Source organism: Wickerhamomyces ciferrii, contig 00015 (genome assembly GCF_000313485.1).
Source record: "Wickerhamomyces ciferrii WGS project CAIF00000000 data, strain NRRL Y-1031 F-60-10, contig 00015, whole genome shotgun sequence".
Taxonomy (NCBI): domain Eukaryota; kingdom Fungi; phylum Ascomycota; class Saccharomycetes; order Phaffomycetales; family Wickerhamomycetaceae; genus Hansenula; species Hansenula ciferrii.
The window spans coordinates 1,473-26,597 of record NW_011887725.1 but is presented as its reverse complement, the minus strand read 5'-3'; the positions used below and the strand labels follow the sequence as shown (position 1 = coordinate 26,597).

At 29.9% G+C, this 25,125-nt stretch overlaps 10 protein-coding genes across 10 annotated transcripts; 8 read left to right on the top strand and 2 right to left on the bottom strand.

Moving 5' to 3' along the window:
* Nucleotides 1-388: 388 nt before the first annotated feature.
* Nucleotides 389-11,680, top strand: TRA1 (histone acetyltransferase TRA1; the record flags this gene model as incomplete). The annotated part of the gene is made up of 1 exon (XM_011278542.1): nucleotides 389-11,680. The coding sequence occupies one exon, from the start codon at nucleotides 389-391 to the stop codon at nucleotides 11,678-11,680; it is 11,292 nt and encodes a 3,763-aa protein (XP_011276844.1).
* Nucleotides 11,681-11,995: 315 nt separating this feature from the next.
* RMD6 (Rmd6p) lies at nucleotides 11,996-12,673 on the top strand (the record flags this gene model as incomplete). Its single annotated transcript, XM_011278541.1, has 1 exon — nucleotides 11,996-12,673. The coding sequence occupies one exon, from the start codon at nucleotides 11,996-11,998 to the stop codon at nucleotides 12,671-12,673; it is 678 nt and encodes a 225-aa protein (XP_011276843.1).
* Nucleotides 12,674-12,953: 280 nt separating this feature from the next.
* Nucleotides 12,954-14,429, top strand: BN7_825 (Outer membrane protein assembly factor yaeT; the record flags this gene model as incomplete). The annotated part of the gene is made up of 1 exon (XM_011278540.1): nucleotides 12,954-14,429. The coding sequence occupies one exon, from the start codon at nucleotides 12,954-12,956 to the stop codon at nucleotides 14,427-14,429; it is 1,476 nt and encodes a 491-aa protein (XP_011276842.1).
* Nucleotides 14,430-14,708: 279 nt separating this feature from the next.
* On the top strand, nucleotides 14,709-15,187 carry BN7_824 (uncharacterized protein; the record flags this gene model as incomplete). The annotated part of the gene is made up of 2 exons (XM_011278539.1): nucleotides 14,709-14,742; nucleotides 14,805-15,187. The coding sequence occupies 2 exons, from the start codon at nucleotides 14,709-14,711 to the stop codon at nucleotides 15,185-15,187; spliced, it is 417 nt and encodes a 138-aa protein (XP_011276841.1).
* A 411-nt stretch (nucleotides 15,188-15,598) lies between these two features.
* Nucleotides 15,599-17,866, top strand: XRS2 (Xrs2p; the record flags this gene model as incomplete). Its single annotated transcript, XM_011278538.1, has 1 exon — nucleotides 15,599-17,866. One exon carries the CDS (start codon nucleotides 15,599-15,601, stop codon nucleotides 17,864-17,866), a length of 2,268 nt encoding a protein of 755 aa, XP_011276840.1.
* A 7-nt stretch (nucleotides 17,867-17,873) lies between these two features.
* Nucleotides 17,874-18,794, bottom strand: BN7_822 (lipase family protein; the record flags this gene model as incomplete). Its single annotated transcript, XM_011278537.1, has 1 exon — nucleotides 17,874-18,794. The coding sequence occupies one exon, from the start codon at nucleotides 18,792-18,794 to the stop codon at nucleotides 17,874-17,876; it is 921 nt and encodes a 306-aa protein (XP_011276839.1).
* Nucleotides 18,795-19,937: 1,143 nt separating this feature from the next.
* PHO92 (mRNA-binding phosphate metabolism regulator) lies at nucleotides 19,938-21,014 on the top strand (the record flags this gene model as incomplete). Its single annotated transcript, XM_011278536.1, has 1 exon — nucleotides 19,938-21,014. One exon carries the CDS (start codon nucleotides 19,938-19,940, stop codon nucleotides 21,012-21,014), a length of 1,077 nt encoding a protein of 358 aa, XP_011276838.1.
* A 328-nt stretch (nucleotides 21,015-21,342) lies between these two features.
* CAT5 (putative monooxygenase CAT5) lies at nucleotides 21,343-22,074 on the top strand (the record flags this gene model as incomplete). The annotated part of the gene is made up of 1 exon (XM_011278535.1): nucleotides 21,343-22,074. The coding sequence occupies one exon, from the start codon at nucleotides 21,343-21,345 to the stop codon at nucleotides 22,072-22,074; it is 732 nt and encodes a 243-aa protein (XP_011276837.1).
* A 204-nt stretch (nucleotides 22,075-22,278) lies between these two features.
* Nucleotides 22,279-22,851, bottom strand: FRQ1 (frequenin; the record flags this gene model as incomplete). The annotated part of the gene is made up of 1 exon (XM_011278534.1): nucleotides 22,279-22,851. One exon carries the CDS (start codon nucleotides 22,849-22,851, stop codon nucleotides 22,279-22,281), a length of 573 nt encoding a protein of 190 aa, XP_011276836.1.
* A 927-nt stretch (nucleotides 22,852-23,778) lies between these two features.
* Nucleotides 23,779-24,696, top strand: STE14 (protein-S-isoprenylcysteine carboxyl O-methyltransferase; the record flags this gene model as incomplete). The annotated part of the gene is made up of 1 exon (XM_011278533.1): nucleotides 23,779-24,696. One exon carries the CDS (start codon nucleotides 23,779-23,781, stop codon nucleotides 24,694-24,696), a length of 918 nt encoding a protein of 305 aa, XP_011276835.1.
* Between the last annotated feature and the right edge of the window lie 429 nt (nucleotides 24,697-25,125).

The following is a 25,125-nucleotide window of genomic DNA, read 5'->3' as shown; positions in this document are numbered from 1 at the left end:
AAGCGTGAAGTTTTCAAGTTTTTTAGTGGTAAAAACAATAAAATTCGTGTTTTTGTATTAAATAAAATTACATTTACAAGAAATAAGAAACCCACTAGGTTTAGTCGGGATTGATTTAACTTACTATTGAGAGTCTACTGGAAGGAGAGCTGTACTATATTCGTCAAAGACAATACTTACTCTCACACCAAAAAATCACTATCTTTCCTGTTCCAGAGACTTTTCTATTGTTGTTGTTTTTTTCGTTATTGGTGTTAACGGTGAGTATAATTTGAGTGTATATCAGTTACTTTGGAGGGCATCCACTAACTTAATACTCTCAGGATTAATAGTTTCTGAGTTGTTAGGATCATCAATACTCTAGTAAGGAAACAACAAAACAGCGATCATGTCATATACCGCTCAAATTGACACTTTTGCCAATAGGCTTAAAGAAGATGTTGATTTCAAAACAAAACATTCAATAATTTCAGAATTATCTGATATGGTTGAAGCTTTTACAGGTACTGCTGAATATGAACATTATTTATCTCAATTAATTCCAATTTATATCAATTTATTAAATAATGTACCAATTACTTTTAATAGTCAATCAATTGAACATAAATTAAGAAATTCAATATTGGAAATTTTACATCGTTCAACAATGAATGATACTTTCCAAAATTATGCTTTAGAAATTAATGATTTATTACATAAATTAGTTAAAACTGAAAATGAAGAAAATGGGGTTTTATGTTTAAAAATTTCTACAACTTTATTTAAATCATACAAGACAATATTAGCTGATAAAGCTGAACCTTTTATTCAGATAATAATTGAAATGTATAAAAATATGGATCAATTAGTTAAAGATACATTTGTTAATAATAATATTGCATCTTCCACAACAACAGGTGTCACAAATAATTCAACTTCTAATTCTCCAGCAAATAATTTTAATTCTCCAAGACCAATGTCACCTTCATTAGATGAATCAATATCATCGAGTCAATCAAATCAATTATCTAAATCCATGTTTTCATTTAAAACAATTGCAGAATGTCCAATAACAATGGTCACTTTAACTTCTTCATATAAACAATTGGTAACTTCATCTTTACCAGATTTTATTCCATATATTATTCAAATATTACAAACTGAAGTACCTCAACAAGCTGAAGCAAGAAGACAAGTTGAAGAAAAAGGTCAAAGATTAACTTCGGTTACACCAGCTATTAAAAATAGATTAGCTTATGGTGATTTCATCTTGGGTCAAGTTAAAGCTGCATCATTTTTAGCTTATATTTTCATTAGAGGTTATTCACAAGCTTTATTAAGTAAATATACTGAAATAATACCTGGTTTAATAATGAGATTATTACAAGATTGTCCAAGTGAATTATCAGCTGCAAGAAAAGAACTGTTACATGCTACTAGACATATCTTAACAACACCTTATAGAAACTTATTTATTTCAAAATTAGATTTATTATTTGATGAAAAAGTTTTAATTGGTGATGGATTAACTGCTCATGAAACTTTACGTCCATTAGCTTATAGTATTGTTGCAGATTTTGTTCATAATGTTAGAGATGAATTAACTACAGATAAAATATTGAAAACAATAACAATGTATTGTAATCATTTACAAGATAGTACATTAGCTTTAACTGTTCAAATTATGAGTGCTAAACTTTTATTAAATTTAGTGGAAAGAATCATGCGTTTAAATTCAAAAGCTGAAGGAAGACAATTATTTATGTTAATTATTGATGCTTTTACAAAAAGATTTAAAGCTTTGAATAGACAATATCCAAATATTATGAAACATCATAATGATGTTGAAACAAAACGTGAAGAAAAGGAAAAACATCAAAAAGAATTAATGAAGGCTGAAAATTTAAGTAATGAAGATGATTTAAGTTCTTTTGTTCGTGAAAAATTAATACCTCAAGCTTCTAAAATTGAAGAAATCAAGGATAAAGATGGTGATGTTGAAATGAATGATGATGAAAAACCAATTGGTAATGGTGATAACAAGACTGAAGAATCAAATAAAGAATCAAAATCATATGATATTTTTGATATTCAAAGAGAGGTTCCAATTTTGATTAGTCCACCAAGTCCAACTGATCCATTAAAAGATGCACGTTATTTATTCCGTACTTTATTACAATTTTTGAAAACGATTAGTTATGGTTTAAAAAATTTTAATCCACAACCTCCACCAACTCAAGATGAAGCTCATAATCAAAAATGGAATGATTTTGCTCGTGTTTTCTCAAATGAAGAAGTTACTGTCTTGAGACATTTATTCCGTGAATGTATATCAGGTATGAAATTTTTTTCATCATCTCATTTAAATAATCAAAAGACTCAACAACAAATTATGGAAAATAAACATATGTATGAGCTGGCTGGTCCTTCTCTACCTGTTAGTTCTTCTAAAGAGGAAAAAGATCTGATGGAAAATTTTGCCATAATTTTCATGCATATTGATGCTGCTACATTTAATGAAATTGTTCAAGCAGAAATTGAATTTTTATATAATGCAATGTTGAAAGAATCTGCTTTGTTACATATTCCACAATTTTTTTTGGCAAATGAAAATACATCACCAAATTTCTCTGGTATTTTAATTTCATTTCTGAAGACTAAATTAAATGAATTAGGAAGTGATGATATTATTAAATCAAATATTCTGATTAGATTATTTAAATTATGTTTCATGTCTGTTAATTTGTTTCCAGCTTTAAATGAAAAAGTTATTTTACCTCATTTGAATGATTTGATTTTAACTTCATTAAAATTAACTACAACTTCAAAAGAACCAATTGCTTATTTCCATTTGATTAGAACATTATTTAGAAGTATTGGTGGTGGACGTTTTGAAAATCTTTACAAGGAAATCATGCCTTTATTACAAGTTTTGTTGGAATCTTTGAATAGAATGATTTTAAATGCTCGTCGTCCACAAGAACGTGATATTTATGTTGAACTTTGTTTAACAGTTCCAGTTCGTTTAAGTGTTTTAGTTCCACATTTAAATTACTTGATGAGACCTTTAGTGCTGGCACTAAATAGTTCACAAGATTTGGTTAGTCAAGGTTTAAGAACTTTAGAACTTTGTGTTGATAATTTAACTGCTGAATATTTTGATCCAATAATTGAACCTGTTATTGATGAAGTTATGGAAGCATTATGGAAACATTTAAAACCACTGCCTTATCATCATCAACATTCTCATACAACGTTTAGAATTTTGGGTAAATTAGGTGGTAGAAATCGTCGTTTTATTAAACCACATCAAGATTTAGAAATTAGTGATCAATTACAACAAGAAATTAATGCTAAATTTAAAATTGAAGGTTTAGTTGATGAAGCTTCATTATCCATTACACCAGGTATAAAACCAGCTATTGAAATATTGGAAGATTTAACTGCTGAAACTCATTATAGAGTTAGTGCTTTCAATTATATTTCTAAAGTGTTTTTATTATTTATTCCATCAACTGAAATCCCAGAAGATTTTGCCAAAACATTATCAGCAGCTGCAAATATGATTTCACAAGAAAAATTAGATACTGAAAATTCTAAAATTGAAGGTGAAATTATTGTTAGTAAACAAAAATATAATCGTGAACAAGAATTAGCTTTACGTTTATACAAATCAATATTTTATGCTATTTCAATACCTGAAACCAAAGATGAAGCTAGATCATTAATCAAACATGTTGCTCAACATTTCACATTGTTAAGCGTCACTAAAGTCTTGACAGAAAAGATTAAAAATCAACGTCCTTTCAAAGTTGATGATAAAGAAGGTAAAGTTGTTATTTCAGAACGTATTGTTTTTGATTCAATTATTTATGCTTTGAGTTCATACATGATGGAAATTAGAGAAGCTGGTATTGAAGCAATTAAAACTGTTTTCAATACATCTGTATTGGTATTTGGCTCCAAAGAAAAAGCTTTAGAATTTCCGGTATTACGCTCATTATTCAATGCTTTTGTTCATTCAAGCTATGATGAAGCTTATTATAATAAATTAGCAAGTTGTTTGGGTCTAAAAACCATGGTTAATGATTTGGGGATCCCAATTTCTTGGTTCAAGACTCGTCAATTTGAATTAGTTCATTCAATGTTTTATGTTTTAAGAGATACAAATCCTGAAGCTCCACATGAAGTTTGTGATACTGCTAAAAATTTGGTATTGGATGTTTTAGTTAAAGCTAATGAAAATGCGACTGAAGCAGAAGTTCAAGAAAAGGCATTCCAAACTATTGTTGGTGCTTTAGTTTATGATTTAAGTAATGCTAATCCAATTGTTAGAGAAACTGCACAAAAATCTTTAAAAGCTTTATCTGAAGCTACAAAAGTATCTGTTGGTTCCATGATTGAAAAATGTAAGAGTATTTTATTGACTCCAATTTTCGGTAAACCATTAAGAGCTTTACCTTTCCCAATGCAAATTGGTAATATTGATGCTATCACTTTCTGTTTAGGTCTTGAAGATTCATTTTTAACTTTTAATGAAGAATTGAATAGATTATTGATGGAAGCTTTAACTTTGGTTGATGCTGAAGATGAATCATTAACAAGTGCTCATAAAGTCTCTGAACATCGTACATCAGAACAGTTAGTTAAATTAAGAGTTGTTTGTATCAGACTTCTATCATTGGCATTGACTAAACCAGAGTTTATTTCAAGTCAACAAGGTCATACAAGAATTAGAATTTTGGCTGTTTTTTTCAAAACACTTTGTGCAAAATCTACTGAAATTATCAATGCATCTCATCAAGGTTTACAACAAGTTTTATCACAAAATGCTAAACTTCCTAAAGAATTGCTGCAAAATGGTTTAAGACCAATGTTGATGAACTTGTCTGATCATAAGAAGTTGACTGTTTCTGGTCTTGAAGCTCTTGCTCGTTTATTGGAATTGTTGATCACTTATTTTAAAGTTGAAATCGGTAGAAAATTATTGGATCATTTGATGGCTTGGGCTCAACCTGCTGTTCTACATTCAATTGCGTTTGAAGAATTAGAAAATAACCCAACTGTGAAGATTATTGTTGCAATTTTAAACATTTTCCATTTACTTCCACCAAAAGCTTATACCTTCATGGAAGAAATTATTAAAACATTACAATATTTGGAAGATAATCTTCGTCGTAAACAAGGCTCACCATTTAGAGAACCAATTGCAAAATTCTTGAATCGTTTTCCACAGGAAACCTTCCAATATTTCTCACAACAATTCCATTTAAGACAATTGGGTACCAAATTAGCATACTTTATCAGATTGAAAGAATGTGGGGATTTGAGAAAAGTAATCAAAGAAAATATTCATGTTTTCTATAACAGTGTTTCACAAGAAACCCAAGCGGAAAATAAATCAATCAAATTTGCTAACTTCATTGATTTGGTGGAAAGTATTGCTGAGGATGATGGTGAATGGTTGATCGCCCATAAACAAGTCTTATTAGACGTTTCTTCATTATCACAAGAAATCATTACTGTTGAACAAAATGCTGTTTTAACTTCACCAATTCATTTCTGTATCACACAAGCTATTGAAAAATTACAATCCTTATTTGTTGACTTTTTCCATAAAAATCCTAAGGATTCAGATATCATTTTAGGGTTTGTTGATCTCTTATCATCTTTGGATATCTTGATCTCTGCTGATCTTGAAGATTTCATTTTTGAAAAAATTGTCAAATCTGATGATACTGAAACCCGTCAAGAGTACATGAACAAGTCAATCTTATTTGTTACTGATAATAAATCTTTAAAATCCAAGACATTCATTTTGAAACATATTTTCAATGCAATTGTTATAAATGAAGGTTTATCAAATGGTAATTTAGATGCTTTGGCTCAAAAACCAACTGGTGCGAAAGTTCCTGTTTGGTTAGATTTGGTTCATAATAAAGTTTGGAGAGCTTCAAATGAAATGATCACAAACCATACAGCAGGCTCTATTGATAACTTGAGATTTGAATTACTTCAGTTATCTGCTTTATTAATAAAATATGCTCCAAGATTAACAGCAGATCTGAGAAAAGATGTTATCAAATTCAGTTGGAACTTCATTAAGTTAGATGATGCATTAACTAAACAAGCTGCTTATGTTGTCACATCATCATTTATTTCTGTGTTTGAAACTCCAGTTAAAATTGTCACACAGGTTTTTGTTGCTTTGCTTCGTACACATACTGTGGATTCAAGATTTTTAGTTAGACAAGCATTGGACCTTTTGGCACCAGTTATGCCTCAACGTATGGGTCAAAGTGGATCATCAACAGGGTGGATCAAGTGGGTTAGACGTGTTTTATCTGAAAATAACACTGTTCAAAATTTGACGGTCTATCAATTCTTGTTTCATCATGCTGATATATTTTATATTGCTAGAGATCATTTTATTCCAAATATTATTACTTATATGGGTAAGTTAACTAGTATGGCAAACCCGGCTCATGAAAATCAAGTTTTGGCTATTGAATTGGCAGAATTGATCTTGAATTGGGAAACTAAAGCAAGAGAAGAAGCTGATGTTGGTTCTGTTGGTGATCAATCCGCGCCTGTTGCAACTTCAAACTTGACCGAAAAGGAAGAAGAAAAACTATTAAATGCTAATGGTGCTGGATCACCGGAAATTTCAGGCTCTGATATTACAACACCAAGAGATTATCTTGTTCCATTTGCTCAAAGGGAAGCTTGTGTCACATTCTTGATTAGGTTCATTTGTATTAGTTCGCAAAGAGCATCTGAAAATGAACTTGGACAAAAAGCTCTTCATATTCTTTACAAATTATTGAGTCCTGGTTATTGGAATGAAGTCACTGTTAAATTGGCTTTCTTCGAAAAATTCTTGGTTCAAGCAGATCTTTCAAGCTCAAACCTGTTAGGTTACTGTCTAAATGCTTTAGATGTCTTAGGTATCGCCTTAGAAGGAAAATCATCATCTTGGATCATTGAAAATATCAGTTTTATTGAAACATTATTGGATAAATGTTTACGTTCTGATAACCATGATGTTCAAGAAGGTTTACAAAGAGTTTTAAGAATTGTTTTGAAAGCTATTACAGAAGAAAGCAGCTTAGATGAAAAAGAACAAAACGAGGAAGTAAAATCTTTCTTGACTTTATTAACAACAATCGTCTCTGAAGATTTACAAAATACCAATTCTGTTGCAGCTGGTGTTACTTTGGCTTGGGCTTTAGCAAATTATTATCCGAAGGCGCTTGATACTCTCGTACAAAGTATAATTAGAACATTTGCCAAAATCTGTAAGGATCATATTTCAATTTCACAAACAGATTCCGCTTCACCACAGGTTGAATATGAAGCCAAAATGACAACAAAGCTTCTTGAAAAAATTCTTTATATTTCGGCTATGAGAATTTCTACATTGGGTGATCAACGTCGTATTTTCTTAACACTGTTGGCTCAGTTGATTGATCGCTCATTGGATGTTCGCTTGCTGAAAGAAATCATTGGTATTGTTAGAGGATGGGTTTTTTCAACAACTGATTTATTCCCTACCACTAAAGAGAAGGCTGCAATCTTGGTCAAAATGTTAGTTTTTGAACTGAGAGGTGAATTGTCATTATCAAAAGAATTTTATCAAATCATTGTTGATATATTTGAAGATAAATCTTTGGCTTGTACTGAGTTAACAGTCAGAATGGAGCAACCATTTTTGGTTGGTACAAGATTGGCTGATGTTGGTATTCGTGAACGTTTGTTATCAATCTTGAACGACAGTTTAGAAAAGGATATCAACAAAAGATTGTACTATGTGATTAGAGAACAAAATTGGGAATACCTTGCAGATTACAGATGGTTGAATCAAGGTTTACAACTTTTGTATGGTGCTTTTGATGGTGAACATAAATTAAAGCTAGAGTCATCTTATCAATTTGCTACACTTGACCAGATTAATTCAATTGTTGGTGATCAAAGAGGTGATCCAAAAGAAGGCGTTGAAGAATTGATCAAGTCACATGGTGAGTTTTTGGCCACTATTGGTGAAATTAAAGCTAAAGATATTCTAGCACCTTTGTCTAACTTGTTTAACAAAAGTCCTGAAACTGTTCATGCTACATGGGTCAACGTTTTCCCAGCTGCTTATGCTTCTGTTACTCGCAGAGAGAAAACAAGTTTCAAAGAAGCGATGGTTTCACTTTTGTCAAAAGATTATCATACTCGTCAAGCTGATGCACGTCCAAATGTCATACAATCATTATTGGAAGGGATTAACAAATGTCCTGATCTTCAATTACCACCTCACTTGATTAAATATCTTGGTAATAGTTTCGACTCTTGGTACCAAGCTTTGGATCATTTAGAATCAATTGAAGATGAACCACTGGTAGAAAACACAATTGTTCGTGAAACAAATCAAGATGCTTTAATTGAAATGTATGCCACTCTTCAAGAAGATGATATGTTCTATGGTCAATGGAGAAGACGTGCTAAGTACTTCGAAACTGGTGCTGCGCTCTCTTATGAACAAGTTGGTCTTTGGGATAAAGCCCTGCAACTGTATGAAGCTGCTCAAATAAAGGCCAGAAGTGGTGTTTTGCCATATGGTGAATCTGAATATTCATTGTGGGAAGACAATTGGATTTTGTGTGCTGAAAAACTTCAACATTGGGATATTTTAACAGAATTAGCTAAACATGAAGGTTTCACTGATTTACTACTTGAATGTGGATGGCGTGTTGCTGATTGGACTGCGGACAAAGAACCTTTGGAACAATCTGTTAAGACTGTTATGGATGTACCAACACCTCGTCGCCAAATCTTTGAAACATTCCTGTGTCTTCAAGGATATGCTCAACAGAAAGAAACTCTGCAAGATCTTTCCAAACTGTGTGATGAAGGTATTCAATCAGCTTTACGTAAATGGCATGCTCTTCCAAAGAGATTTAGCAATGCACATATTCCTTTGTTACATTGTTTCCAACAATATGTTGAATTTATGGAAGCAAGTCAAGTCTACGGTTCTTTGTTAACTACAAATGCTCAAAACTTGGACAATAAATCACAAGAGCTGAAAAGAGTGCTACAAGCTTGGAGAGAACGTCTACCTAATGTTTGGGATGATATCAATATCTGGAACGATCTTGTTACTTGGCGTCAACATGCATTTGGTGTTATTAACAAGGTTTATATGCCATTTATTCCAGCATTACAACAAGCTAATGGTAACTCCAATGCCAACAGTTATGCTTACCGTGGTTATCATGAAATTGCTTGGGTCATCAATAGATTTGCACATGTTGCTCGTAAACACAATATGCCTGATGTTTGTATTAGTCAATTGACTAAAATTTATACATTACCAAACATTGAAATTCAAGAAGCTTTCCTAAAACTTAGGGAACAAGCAAAATGTCATTATCAAAATGTCAATGAGCTTAACACTGGTCTTGATGTCATCAGCAATACTAATTTGGTCTATTTTGCAACTCAACAAAAGGCTGAGTTTTTCACTTTGAAAGGTATGTTCCTCTCCAAACTGAAGGCTCAAGATGAGGCTAATCAAGCATTTGCAACTGCTGTTCAAATTGATCTAAATCTGGCTAAAGCTTGGGCTGAATGGGGTCATTTCAATGATCGTCGTTCAAAAGAAAATCCAACAGAAATGATTTATGCAAATAATGCAATCAGTTGTTATTTACAAGCTGCTGGTTTATACAAGAATGGTAAAGCAAGAAAATTATTGTGTCGTATTTTGTGGTTGATAAGTTTAGATGATTCAACTGGAACATTATCATCAGCGTTTGAATCTTATAGAGGTGAAGTTCCTGTTTGGTACTGGATCACTTTCATTCCACAATTATTAACATCACTTTCACATAAAGAAGCTAAATTGGTACGTCAAATTTTAATTCGTATTGCTAAAACATATCCTCAAGCTTTACATTTCCAATTGAGAACCACAAAAGAAGATTTTGCTGTTATTCAAAGACAAGCAATGGCTGTTGCTAATCGTCAAAATGGTGCTCAAGCAGAACCACCACGTCCTGCTTCAACTGGTCTTCGTCAACCTTGGGAATATGTGGAAGAAATAATGGGTATTTTGAAAACTGCTTATCCATTGTTGGCCTTATCATTAGAATCGCTTGTTGATCAAATTAATCAAAGATTCAAATGCAGTGCAGATGAAGATGCTTATAGGTTGGTCATTGCATTATTGAATGATGGTATTCAATACTCAAATCGTTTACCAAATCCAAGAGAAGATGCTAAGCTGCCACCAACTACTGAGGCCAATATAACTAGATTTGCAGATACTGTTTTACCAAGACATATTAGAGCTGAATTTGATAAGGATTTTGTTTCTTCAAAACCAAATTTGGAAACTTATATAACCAAGTTAAGAAAATGGAGAGATCGTTTAGAAGATAAATTAGATCGCAGATTCTCTAGTGTTAATCTTGAAAGTGTTTGTCCACATTTAAGTGAATTTCATCACCAAAAATTTGAAGATATTGAAGTTCCAGGTCAATATTTGTTGAATAAAGACAATAATTCACATTTTATTAAGATTGAACGTTTCTTACCTACATTACAATTGGTTAGAGGTACACATGCTTGTTATAAACGTATCAAAATTCGTGGTCATGATGGTAGCTTGCATCCATTTGCTGTTCAATTCCCAGCTGCACGTCATTGTAGACGTGAAGAAAGAATATTCCAATTATACAGAATATTCAATGATACATTATCAAGAAAAGTTCAAACACGTCGTCGCAACATTCAATTGACTTTACCAATTGCAATTCCATTGTCACCACACATTCGTATTATGAATGATAATGAAGCTGTTTCTTCACTTCAAGAAATTTATGAAGATTATTGCAGAAAGAACAAAATGAATCGTGATCAACCATTATTATATTATAATGAAAATATGAGAGCTGCTTATGATCCTCATCTTCCAAAACCAGACATTATGAGTATTAGAGTTGAAATTTTAAGTGCAATTCAATCATTAATTGTTCCAAATAAACTTGTTAAAAATTACTATGCTGGGTTATACACTAAATTTGAAGATTTTTGGTTGTTCCGTAAACAATTTACTTCACAATATGCTTCATTTATTTTTATGACTTATATGATGAGTATTAATAATCGTCAACCTCATAAGATTAGTATCAATGGGAAATCAGGTGCAGTTACAACATTTGAAATGCTGCCAACTAAACTGGCAAGTAGTAAAACTAATACCAATTTTTATGCAAATAGTGGATTAGATGTTTCAGCACAACGTGCAGCACCAATTTTCTTCAATGCAGAAAGTGTTCCATTTAGATTAACACCAAATATTCAAACATTAATTGGTGAAGCTGGTTTAGAAGGTATTTTATCAGTCCATGTTTTATTAATTTCTAAGGCATTAACAGAACCGGAATCAGAATTAGAAACTTTCTTACCATTATTTGTTCGTGATGAAGCTATATCTTGGTTTACTCAACAACATCGTCCATCTGCAGATGAACCTCAATTACGTGAAATTGTTCGTGTCAATGTTGAATTAATCCTGAAAAGAGTTCAACAATTATGTAATGTTAATAGTGCAAGTTCTGTTACTACTCAACATATCTTAGATTTGATTCAACAAGCTGTTAACCCAAGACATTTAGCTGCTTCTGATTCATTATGGATGGCAAGTTTATGATTTGTATATTAAATTTTATTTTGTGTTTTAGTTAAAGATTATTAAGTCTTATTTTAATGTTATATATTATTAGTTTATTTGAATAAGTAGTGTTCTTTCTAGCCATGAGCCATAAGTTAGTTATACAGTCGTCAAAAGCCAAAAGGAGCGAAAGCGCTACTAGTTCCTAATTCAGGTAAAGTTACGGCCGTGTTCAGATCCGCGACGTTCTGCAGTTCAATTCGAATCTTATTCATGGGTATAAAACAACAATGGTTCCCGGTGGTTTGGGTTTCTGATCTCATGATTGATATATAGTATTGAATAACACCATTAATGAGTCCCACTTTACTTCAAATCCCTGGAACTGTCCTTCAAGAATCACCAAATTCTCATGAATCAATCAAATTCTTAACCAAGGTGCTTAATACAGGTTATGATGTTGTTAAACATAAGTTCAACGTCATTACATCAACAAGAATTAAGAATGAAAACATATTTATTGAAGATCTAGGAATCCAAGCTAAAGGTTCATTTATTTTGCTTCTTATCCGAGAGTCAGATGAAGATTCAACAAAGATTTTAAAAGATCTTTCAAATGGGGATATCAATCATGTAATTGCTGATAATACATTATCATTCAACAATATCGAAGAATCACAAATCCTTGGGACAATTGCAGCAAAGGCAAAGCATTTAGACACATCATTTGGATGGGAAATCACAGGATTCACATCATTTGTTAAAGGTGTTGGTAAATTTCTTATAAATCAATTGGAAATTAAAGCTAGACAAACAACTGAACCAAAAGTTGATTCTTTATTTGCATCAGTAATTGTTGAACATCAATTAATTCCATATTATACACAATTTGGATTCATAGAGATTGGTGAAAAGGTATTATTGAGAATTGATGAGAATGGTAAAGTTAAAGGTGAAGCTTTAGAAGATGGGATATATGCTACAAGAGATTTCCATGTTGGACTTTTGAAGAAAACAATAGAGTATGTATAGATATTATGAATGTCCCTTCTTCTTTTATATACCTTCAATCGAATCTTCTTCTAACAAGTTCTAAAGAACAAAGATTCACAAACATTGCAAAAATTGGTATTAATTATCTATAGTATTGATTATGTAATTCGCGACCTGGAATCATAAACATCCAAACACCACTTCATTCGATATTGTCGGCTTTTTCAACGAATCAATTTGGGTCATTATAATGGGAAGAATGTGAATATTGAGATCTATAACATCAATTGCTTTTCCAGGTCAATTATACTTCTACAAAATGTCAGCTGATCGGTTATATGAACAATTACAACATAAGGAACAATTAAACACATTAAACAATCAAACAACTAAACCAGTTGAATTGAAAAAAATTGAAATTGAAGGTGGTGAATTTTCTGATAATTATTATAATTCATTATTGAATCCAATTTTATCAACTAGTCAAGCCATTCCATTGAAAGATTTAAATTCTGAATTGATTAAATTAAGAGAACATTTACAATACTCCGGGCTTTTCAAAGATATTTCAATAAATGTTGATTTAGATGAAAATTCATTAATAAAAATTTCCAAAAATGATTTCTTTCATGAAAAAGGTGAAAGTATACCAATTATTGCTAAGATTAAGTTAAATCAAATACCACAATTTAAATTTTCAAGCTATTCAACAAGTACTGATTATGATGCATCAACTGGATTCCGTTATTTAGATCCAAATTTTTTGAAAAATGCATCATCATTATTAATTGATATTAATTTAAATTATGATCCTTTAAACAAAACACTTAATAAAAAAATATGGGATTTAACTATATTAACTCCTTTTAAGAACTCACCATCCTATAGAGCTATTTTCAATCCAATTATTTCATCAATTGATGCAAAATCTTGGGCTTCACATACACAATTTTCAAGAGGTGGATTCTTGGGTATTCAAAAAAATTTATCGTTAGATAAAAACAATTTCATCTTAACAAATGGTGTTTCCATTATAAATAGAACTATTGGAGATATTAGTAATAGTGCATCTGATTCAATTCGTGCAGATGCGGGTGATGATGTTAAAATTGGAATTATATCAAATTTAAAATATGATTCAATTGAAAAAATTGGTAGTTTCCCAATTAATGGGGTTAAATTTGATTTAACAAATGAATTTTCTGGTTTCAATAATAGTATTGATTCAATTTCACAAAATAAAGAAGATTCTGAATTAAATAAATTTAATAAATCTGTTTTAAAATTTGAAAATTATAAATCATTTTTAAATAATAATTTTACTACATTATTTGATTTCCAAATTGGTTCAATCCATTCCCTTGACTCTAATAAATCCATCCATATTAATGATCGTTTCCATTTAGGTGGTAATGAATCATTAAAAGGTTTCCATTTAAATTCTGTTGGTTTGAAAAATGGTAATGATTATATTGGTGGTTCATCTTTTTTCAAAACTGGATTAACATTTTTCTCTAAAATTCCAAACATTTCAAATAAATCACCATTAAGATTATATAATTATATAAATATTGGTGATAATTTTAATTATAATAATAATTTGGAATTTTTACAAAAATTAACACAAAACTCTGGTGATTTGATTAAGAATAGTGCAATTAGTACAGGTTTAGGGTTAGCTTATAAATCACCAAATGCAGTTTTAGATTTATCTTATAATTTCCCATTAAGTGATAGAAGTCAAGATAATGCAAAACCTGGTCTTTCATTTTCAGTTGCATTGAATTTTTTTTAAACTTAATATATAGAGATCTGGTTAAATATTCAAAATATATGGAATAATAATATGTTATCGTATTACTGTTTGTAGAATATATAGCTGAAACTTTGAACTGAGTTGACAATATTAAAACTTGAAATCTAACTATATTATATGTTCCATTTCTTAGCGAATTGAATCTCAAATTTGGTATCCCGAGAATGAAAAATTCAAATCTATATAGTAAAACAAAAATACTCAACTTATATTCAACAACAATCTACACCAATTGATCTCAACAAATCTTAATTTAAGATGTCTGATGCTGGAGAAGCCATGGATGTTGATCGTATGTTCTTTTTTTAGCTCGTCAAAAGCTCAAATATTCATATACTAACACTTTCAAATTAGAACCATCAACATCAACAATCCCTACAACAAAACAAGGAATCCCAATAGCCAAATCTATAGAAGGTTATGTTATAATCGTTCAAAATGTTCATGAAGAAGCAACAGAAGAAGATGTTCAAGAATTTTTTGAAGAATTTGGCCCAGTGAAGAATATTCATTTAAACCTTGATAGACAAACTGGTTATGTTAAAGGTTATGCATTGATTGAATATACTGAGTTACAAAATGCTATAAGGGCAGTACAAGAAGGTGATGGTGAAGAACTTTTGGGTCATATATTGAGTATTGATTATGCTTTTGTTCATTCTGATTTGGAGTTGAAACGTGGGAAAAGGGATAAAGATGAAGAGAAAGTTAGAGATAAAAGTCCTGAACGTTCATGAACAACAGAAAAGCATAGGCTAATTTGAAATATAGAAAAACAAGGATCAAATGGAGAGTGTTATTGATCAGACCATGATGAATCATTGACACCATGGATTACATGGGAAAGATGCCCTTATGATCAACCTCTTCGTGGAACAATTTCTTAATGGGTCGAGTTTTAATGCTATTTTCCCAGAAAAAGAAACACAGAGTACACAAAACACCAGCAAATAGCTTAATATCAGCTTCATAAGTGATCTACAATACACATACACAAAATATCACAATTCAAAATTTTGTAATATCTTGATTATATTTGATATGTTTTTTTCGCGACCTTATATACGTTTCAAAACACGAACTCTTAAAATTCAAAAAGCTTTAAATTAATCAATTTTGAATCGATAAAGAAACCAGGTTTCAAGAGTATGTGGGTACTACGGTACACAGTGGACAATGGTGAAGGAACAGAGACACATTCGCATTGGCTTGATCCCAGCAAGAAATACACTTTAGGAAGAGCAGAAAGATCAAATTTCCATTTTAAATCATCTAAAATATCTAAAAATCATCTTGAATTGGAAATACTACAGAATAATGAAGATTCAAATGAACCATCTGATTTACAAATCACCTTATTAGGTTCTAGTGCTATGATTGGTGATGAAAAGATTAATAAGAAACATTTACCTGAATCAGAAAGAGAATTACCTATTGTTAGGAAATCATCAAAATCTATACAAGTTATATTGGGAAGAGGTGTTCAAATATTACAATTTGATAGGATTCCATGGTCTTTCAAGGTCAACAGCTCATCGGACCTAGACTTTGATGCTTTGAGGAAGGTTGATGTAGAATTTACACAAAAATTCACGTCATATACTACACATTTAATTAGTTCAAATCTGGATATTTCAACAACTAGTTTAACTGCATTAATTAGTGGGATACCTATAATTAAACCAAGTTTTTTATCTGACATAATTGATCAAAAAGAATTATTAACAAGCAATTATGATTCAAATATCCCATCTTGGAAGAATTCTTTAACAAGTTCTGAAACTGAAGTACGACATGAAAGATTATCAATTTTTTCCAAAATTAAATTTATATTTGGTGATTTATCTCAAAAACAATCCATTGGTGGGATATTAGAAACTGGTGGTGCTTCGTGTTTATTATTTGATATAACCCAGAATTCAACAGCTCAAGATCTTGTACAATTTATTGAATCATTAGATGATCCAGATCATATTGTTCTTGTTCAATTACAATCTCAAGAATCAAATTTTTTAAAATCTATGAAAGATCCAGATTCTGAATTCCATCATAAACATATTATTATGAATGAATGTGCTAAAAACTTGGGGAAATATTTAATTACAACTGAAGATATTTTCAATAGTGTTAAAGATATAAATCTTGAAATTTTGTTACGTAAAAGAATTGTTAAAAATCAATCAACCACAGATGACACTAATGTTCAACCACCAATCAAGAAGCAAAAAATTGGAAGACGTGTTAAAAAAGTTAAAGCATTAGATAGTTTAGATTACTTCGCTGGTGGTGGTAAAATTGAATCAAGTCAAATTGAATCACAAGCTCCAAAAGCTAAACCTGAAACACAAGTTCAAGAAACTCCAGAAGTTCAAGCAACTCCAGATTCAATTAATGATGAACAACCAAAGAAAAAGAAACAAAGAACAAGGATTCAACCTTTAGAAAATCAAATGTTGGATACAAATTATCAAATGACTCCAATACCTGAAAGTTTGAATAGTAATATTGAAACTCAAATTCCACAAGAAAAAGAAAAAGAACAAGCACCAGAAACTCAAGAACCTAAATCAAAACCTGGAACTAAACCTAATAACTCCACACTTGATCAAAAACCGCCAATAAGACAAAAATCATTTCATACAGCTGTATTAGATGCCAAAAGATCAGCAACAGAACGTATAAACACTCAATTCGGTCATGATGGGGCAGATACAATGGATACAGTGGAACAATTAAAAGACCTTGCAATAGTGGAAGTGATTGACATACCATTACGTCAAAACAAATCAATTAATGATAATGATCAAAATAATAATAATCCTCAATGGAAAGGTAGGAAAAATTTTAAAAATTTTATTAAAAATACTAAAAAAATTAATAAATTTAAAGATCAAAGTTTTTTAATTACAAGAGAATTCATAACAATGAATGAATATGATCCAAAGAGGCAAGATGTTAGATATAAACAAGATTTAGAATTTTTAAAAGGTATTAATCCCAATAATCAAGAACAACATGATGATGAAGAAGAAGAACACCGGAAAAATACATTTTCATTTAAGAATGATACATTAAGACAACCAACATTAATTGATAATCATTCATTACAACAACCTACAATATCCAAGAATAAATTATTTGTTGATAATGATGATTCAGACGATGAAAATTCTAATGATGGATTAAATATGAATATAAGAAAAGATTATATAAATGATGTACCTGAATTTAGAAGACAATTGGATAAAGAACCTAATGAAATTGAAAAACAAAATAATGCAATTGAATCAAGTCAACCAATTCCTATTGAAGAATCTGATGATGATATTCAATTTCAACCTCAAAATCAACATCAAGATGAAAGTGATTCAGATGATGATGATGATGAAACACCAAAATTTAAATTCAGAAGATAGTATCAGATCATATTCCACATTTCCCCATTGTTCTAAAATAATTTAAATGTTCAGAATTATCATTAGTTAAAGACATACCATAAGAACAATCTAAATCATTCCAACCTTGACAAAACCAAATATTTTCTCTTGATGGTAAATTACCAAAATTTTGTTCTTCATTTATAAAAATTTCATTTGAACAATGTTTATATTCATTTTTGATATAAAATCCATCATTATTTAATGGTAATTTCACAATTGGATCATTTTTATGTGTAACTCTAATTAATTTTGCACCCTGATGTTCAGGTATGAATTTGTTTTCATCTAAGTTAAATACTTGATTAATAAAACTTGCTAAAAATTTATTACCAATCATTGGTTGACCCATTGTAATACAAAGTAAATTATCTTCAAACTTGAGAATTTCAACACCTAATAAGATTCCAATAACACCACCTAATGAATGACCATTAATTATAATTCTATAACCTGGATTACCTTGAATTAAAGTTTTCAAATTATAACCAATATTATCCCAAGTTTTTCCAAATGATTTATAAAAACCTCTATGGATTTTACAACCAATACAAACATCATAAATATTAATCATATCTGAATTTATATCAATCAATGTATCCTTAAAAGATCTTGTACCTCTTAACCCTAAGACAATGATTTTCATTTCATGATCAATTGCGATATAACCTGTAGTTTTGAAATTATAAGGCATAGTATAATCTATGGGTATAAATGGACCAAGATTAAAATCATCTGAAGTCCATTGTTGAACAATTTGCATATTTGGAAATGAAGAACAATTATTATTACATTGAAATGGTGATTCAATTTTGGAAATTGGTGATATACAATAAGCTATATCCATTAAGTTAGCATATGCTGTCAAATCATCATATAAATCTTGTGGTATTGTTTCCTTTGCCATTGTTAAAATTGATAACAGGAGTAAGATAATTAATGTAAAGTGAATCATTGTATAGTAGAGCTCATAGTGTATAGTGTTTGTTGTGTTTGTCTCTGTGTTGATGTTGTTGTACTTTAATGGGTATTAATTGCCATATAATTAGTATTTTCTTGCTCATTTAGGCTAAATAAACATTTTTTTCGAGAAAAGCTTTATAGTGGTTGCATATAAATTAAATACATTTGACACAATAAGAAGAATGCTATAAATAAACTACAAATTCCATATTTGAAAAGAAGAATCATCATTATGTAACAAAGACAAGAAATAATTTGTAAGCAATCTCTATGAATCAATGTCAATAACAATGTTGTATATTTAGATCATAATATAGAAATAAATTTCATACCATAATCAATTTTAAAATACCAAAACTTTCAATGATTATTCATAAATCAAAAGTCCTGTGTGGTTAGTAAAAACCATAATAGGTGTTAAAACAATATAAGGGAAAATACCATGGAAAAACAGCTCTCCCCCAATAAAGGACCTCCCAATGACAAAAGGAGGACCTAAAGAGAGCCAAAACCAGACATACCTCATTGTTATATATAACATCTCAAACAAACCTCGTACCAATAGAGGCGGCCAACCCAATAGCCATGTCAAAATTCTAAAATAACTTTCCTAACCACACCAAACTAATTGAAATACTTTCATTCAATTGTTGTAATGGTTTTAAGGAGTATGTGAGAAAACAAAACAATATCTATCATAAAAAAATACAATCACAGGGCTGTCTCCACTGCAGAGAAGAGAGAAAGCCCTGCGTTAACCAATATATATGAGGCCCATTTATCAAAACAGATTTAAAAATTTCCATAATCCAAAATGTAAAAAATAAAAAAATCCATAAGAAAAACTTTTTTCTCCTTGAAAATTATTTATTAGTTTCATAGAATTCGCGAAATTACATGTGATTGTTTGTGATTATGTAATTTTTGACGTAATTGAGATAAACAATAATTAATTAATTTTATAAAGTCAGCGGCTAATTTTAAATATTTAAATGATTTGAGAAATCTCAATTTGAATTTTGATTTCATTTTGATTATTTTATTATGATGGCGGTTAATCATAATTTATTGAACAACGCTGGTAACTATGGTGGCAATTGGCTTTGAAAACAGTTGGTTTAAAGACTTGGACCAGGGAGTTCAAGAATTACAACTTGATGATGATCAGAATGATAAGTTTCCCCTGGGCGGTAAAGTTAATTATAAGGATTTATACAAATGTGATGATGTTGAAGATGAATTAGAAGAAATGAATAAGATGGTAAAGCTGGAGATTTCTAAACAAGAGTATTCACCTAAAGTGGATGATTCAATGGAATTTATTAATTCTTCACTGTCTCCATTGTTAACTAATTCAAATTATAACCTTGTGGAATCTAATTGGCATTTTGCAAATCAAACTTATCATCAAGTATACAAGCAGCATCAACAACAACAACAACAGCAACAACAGAAACAACAACAAGATCTGATAAAGAAGGAGAGGAAACTTATAAATCAACAACGATTTATTCAACTGCATAAACAACGTTCCAAGTTCCCCAAACAAAATATAAAGCAACTGAATACATATCAACAACCAGTACCACTGCCCCAGAACAAGGACAACAACTCAGATGAAAATCAACCACTGGTATTATCATCTTCAATTATTTCGATCCCTGTTGGTTCAAGATTTTTCGTTATTAAATCATTTAATCAACAAGATATAAATTCTTCATTTATTCATAAAATTTGGTCATCAACAGATATTGGAAATAATAGATTAGCAAAAGCTTTTAATAATAAATATTCAAATGAACGAATCTTCTTATTATTTTCTGTTAATGGATCAGGAAAATTTTGTGGAGTTGCAGAAATGAAATCAAGTTTAAGATTAAATCCTGATGGTCATGAAAATGAAAATGTTTGGCTTGATGGAACTAGATGGAAGGGGAACTTTAAAATTCAATGGTTAATTATTAAAGATATTTCAAATTTATATTTGAAACATCTAAAATTCCAATCAACAAATAATTTTACAAATACTTTTGAGCTGAAACCTGTTACAAATTCAAGAGATACTCAAGAATTATCATTTGAAGTTGGAAGACAAATGATTAATATTTTTAAAGAAACCCACTCTTCAACAAGTTTCTTACAAGGTATGGTATCATCAAAATGATTGACATCAAATAAGTGTTATTACACATTGCTATTTATTTATGAACTTATATGACATTATGATTATGATATTATATGTAGGTCCTTTAAGCTCATATATATCAACATATACTCAGCTTCAGAGTCAATATAAATTGAATAACCACAATTACCATATCTAATCATTTCAATTCAGTTTAATTGATGATACTGAAATTGTTAGTTGATACCTTAAGTACCCGCGAAAACTTTTTTTCGTATAAACTGAAAATCGAATGTTTTTAATTTAAAGGAGTATCTTAATATCCATTACAACAACAGTCATAACCCCTGAATTGTCAACCATAATCATGTCAAAAGTTATTAAAACATTACCAAAGAATTGTAAATTCTCAACTTTATCCCAATTGAGAGCAAAAGTGGAAACTCAAACCGTTTCACAAGAACCTGAAACCCCAAATTTAAAAATTAAACAATATCAATATGGTCCATTAAATGAAGCACAAAAGGCATTTTTAGATAGAGTTATAAGAGTTGATCAAGCTGGTGAATTAGGTGCTAATTATATCTATGCAGGCCAATATTTTGTATTACAACATACAAGACCTGAATTAAAAGATTTATTAAAACATATGTGGGATCAAGAAATTCATCATCATAATACATTTAATAAATTACAAGTTATTAGAAGAGTACGACCATCACTTTTGACTCCCGTATGGAGAGCTGGTGCTTTTGGGATTGGTATTACCACTGCTCTATTGGGTAAAGAAGCTGCAATGGCTTGTACTGTTGCAGTGGAAACTGTTATTGGTGGACATTATAATGATCAATTAAGAATTTTAATGAATAAATTTCAAATTGATGCAAAAGATTTAAATACTGGTGAAATTATAAATGGTATTGAAAGTGAAGAATTAAATTCATTGAAAAAAACTATTAAAGAATTTAGAGATGATGAATTAGAACATTTAGATACTGCTGTGGAAAATGATGCTGAAGCTGCTGTTCCTTATTGGTTATTAACTGAAGTTATTAAAGGAACTTGTAAATTAGCTATATGGACTGCAGAACGTGTATAATAACAACTCTCATGGAAATAATATATATGACTTGTAAATATAACCTACAATTTTATGTATTTCTCTAAAAACACCTTTTTATTAAGATAATACAATTAAACTTGATAGAAATTAAAAGAAGTAAAACACAAGCAATGGTTAGAAGGGGCAAAAAAAACAAACAAAATATTATAATGTCATTAAATGTTAAATAAAGGAATAATTTCAAACTAATCCATCATATAAATTCAGTGCACTAACAATACTTGGATCAATCTTAGAACCTTCTCTAAATTCATCTAAACTAATTTCACCATTTTGATCTTTATCCATTAAATTAAAGATTTTTTGAACTCTTAATTCAGGAGTTGCTTCATCTTCATTTAATTTAACCATTGAACCAATCATTTTATAAATAGAACTAACAATTGCCAACATTTCATCATAACTAATTTTCCCATCATTATTTAAATCATATAATTGGAAAGCCCAAACTAATTTTTCTTCTAATGAACCTCGACTTGTAATACTTAGAGCACATATAAATTCTTTAAAATCAATAGTACCATTTTTATCATTATCGAAAACATTGAAAACATAATTACTAAATTCAGTTGGATCACCAAAGGGGAAAAATTGTTTATAAATTTTAATAAATTCAGTTTTTGTCAATTGACCTGATGGACAATCTCTTAAGAAACCTTTATACCATTGTTGTAATTCACGTCTATCAAAATATGTTGATTTTTTCAATGATGTTAATTCATCTTTTGATAATTTTGATGCAGCTTTCCCCATTATATATTATGAAAAATGATATGTTTAAATATGTTGTAATTTATGTATAATATATGATTTATATTGATATGGATGTATCGGAATGATTAATTGCTAAGATCAATAAACTTCAACACAAATCCAACTTTAACCACGTAATAAAAGAATTCAATTTCCAGGGTCCTTCTACTTTCCCAAATATAATGTAAGTAATTTATATCAACGCTCAGCCCAGTATGTACCCAATTTTTAAACGAGTATTAATCACTAATCACAAACAACCAGATATAATCACCAACCAAACAGTTATGACAAATTTCTCAACTCTAACCAGACAATAATCTATTAAACTCAGATTCAAATAACCTGATATGCTTTCAACTGTGAAAATAACAATCAGTATACAGCCTAATGGTTATTTAATTAGGGCGCAGTGCTAAACTTTAGCAAAATTGAGCAGCTTATGTGGGATTTCAAAAGCTGGGATTTCAAAAAAGGGAATATTCGAGGGTAAAATCTGGTACACGTGAATATCATGTGACTGTGATGGTCGGAATTGTGTAACTCATAGTAAACAAAAGTTAAGTTGATTTTGACATGGTCTATAGTTAATTTGAGGTTTGATAATATTATTATACTAATATTCAGTTTAATTCAACTGTCTTATGCGTCAATATCTATGTATTTCCTGGTTTTCCCATAGTTAAGAACTGATTTTTTAATTTTTTTTTTTCATTTTTGATTGTTCGGTCCGGATTAGGTATAAACATTTGACATTTTGAACCATTTTTGACATTTATTAAGCTAATTTTGAAATGAGGTTATTGAAATATTGAAACTTTGGATACGTTAGTTTTTGATAATTTGGTTGTGGGATTGGTATATATATATAAGCTTGGTTAAGTCTCGTTTGGTCTCATTTGGTGTTGGTGTTGTTAATATTTCAAAATGTCATTAAAGAAAACTATGCGTTCAATTAATAAAAAACTTAATAGATCAGATTCATTAAAATCTGATATTTCATCACCAATTCAAAATGATTCTGTGAAATCTGAATCAGCTTCAATTGATATTTCTCAAGATTCAAAAACAGAAACAGAAAATACTTCTATTCAATCAAGTAATCAAGATGAAGAAGTAGAAGATGAAGAACAAGAAGGTGAAGATGATACAAAATCTAATGATTCATTATTACCAGATATCAAGAAAAATCCACCAGAAGAAATTGCAACAACTGCAATGAACTTAGGTATACTATTTGGATTTGCCTTGGGGGTTTCAGTCTTCTCATCGTATAAACCACCAGCGTTTTATTTAATGTCATTATCATTATTTCATTTCTTAGAGTTTTTTGTTACAGCAAAATATAACCCTAGAAAAGTTCACAAGGAATCATTCATTATAAATAATGGTTCATCATATACATTAGCTCATACAATTGCAATAATTGAAGTTGCAATTGAATTTTATTTTTTCCCAAATTTTAAAAAATCTTATCCTTTAGTTAAAACTTTGGGTGTATTACTTGTTATTTTTGGTCAAATATTAAGAAGTTGGGCAATGATTACTGCTGGTAAATCATTTAGTCATTTAATTTCAATAAATCGTCAAGATGATCATGAATTAGTTACAACTGGGATTTATTCAGTTTTTAGACATCCAAGTTATACAGGATTTTTCTGGTGGGCCGTGGGGACTCAATTAGTATTAGTTAATCCAATTTCAATTGTGGGATTCATTTTAATCTTGTGGTTTTTCTTTAAAAATAGAATAGAATTTGAAGAAAAATTCCTTATCAAATTTTTTGGTGAAAAATATGAAGATTATAGAAAAACTGCATCTGTTTATATTCCATTTATTAATTAAAGACACTCTCATGTATAAATACTACTACATGTTAATAATACAAAACTAGAATAATATATTAATTATTAAATTGTATAAACTCTATATGACGACCTGAACATAGGAAAAACAAAACTTTTTATATATATACACAAGTACAGGATTCTATTTCTTTTCAATTGGAACAATAGGTTGTTGTTCATTCTTAACAAGAGGATTAACAATAACATCACCAGAATTTTCAAATTCTTCACCTTCATTACCATAAATATCCTTTTGATCAGTTAATTTAACTTCTTGAATAAAGCACATCAATATTAACATTGGTGCTATTATACCTAAACCAGCCCATCCAATAATTTGAATAGTTTCTCTATAAGCTTTTGAAATTGCAATTCTTTCCACAGAACCTTTCTTATATTTTAATGCAACTTTAATTGATTTATAAAT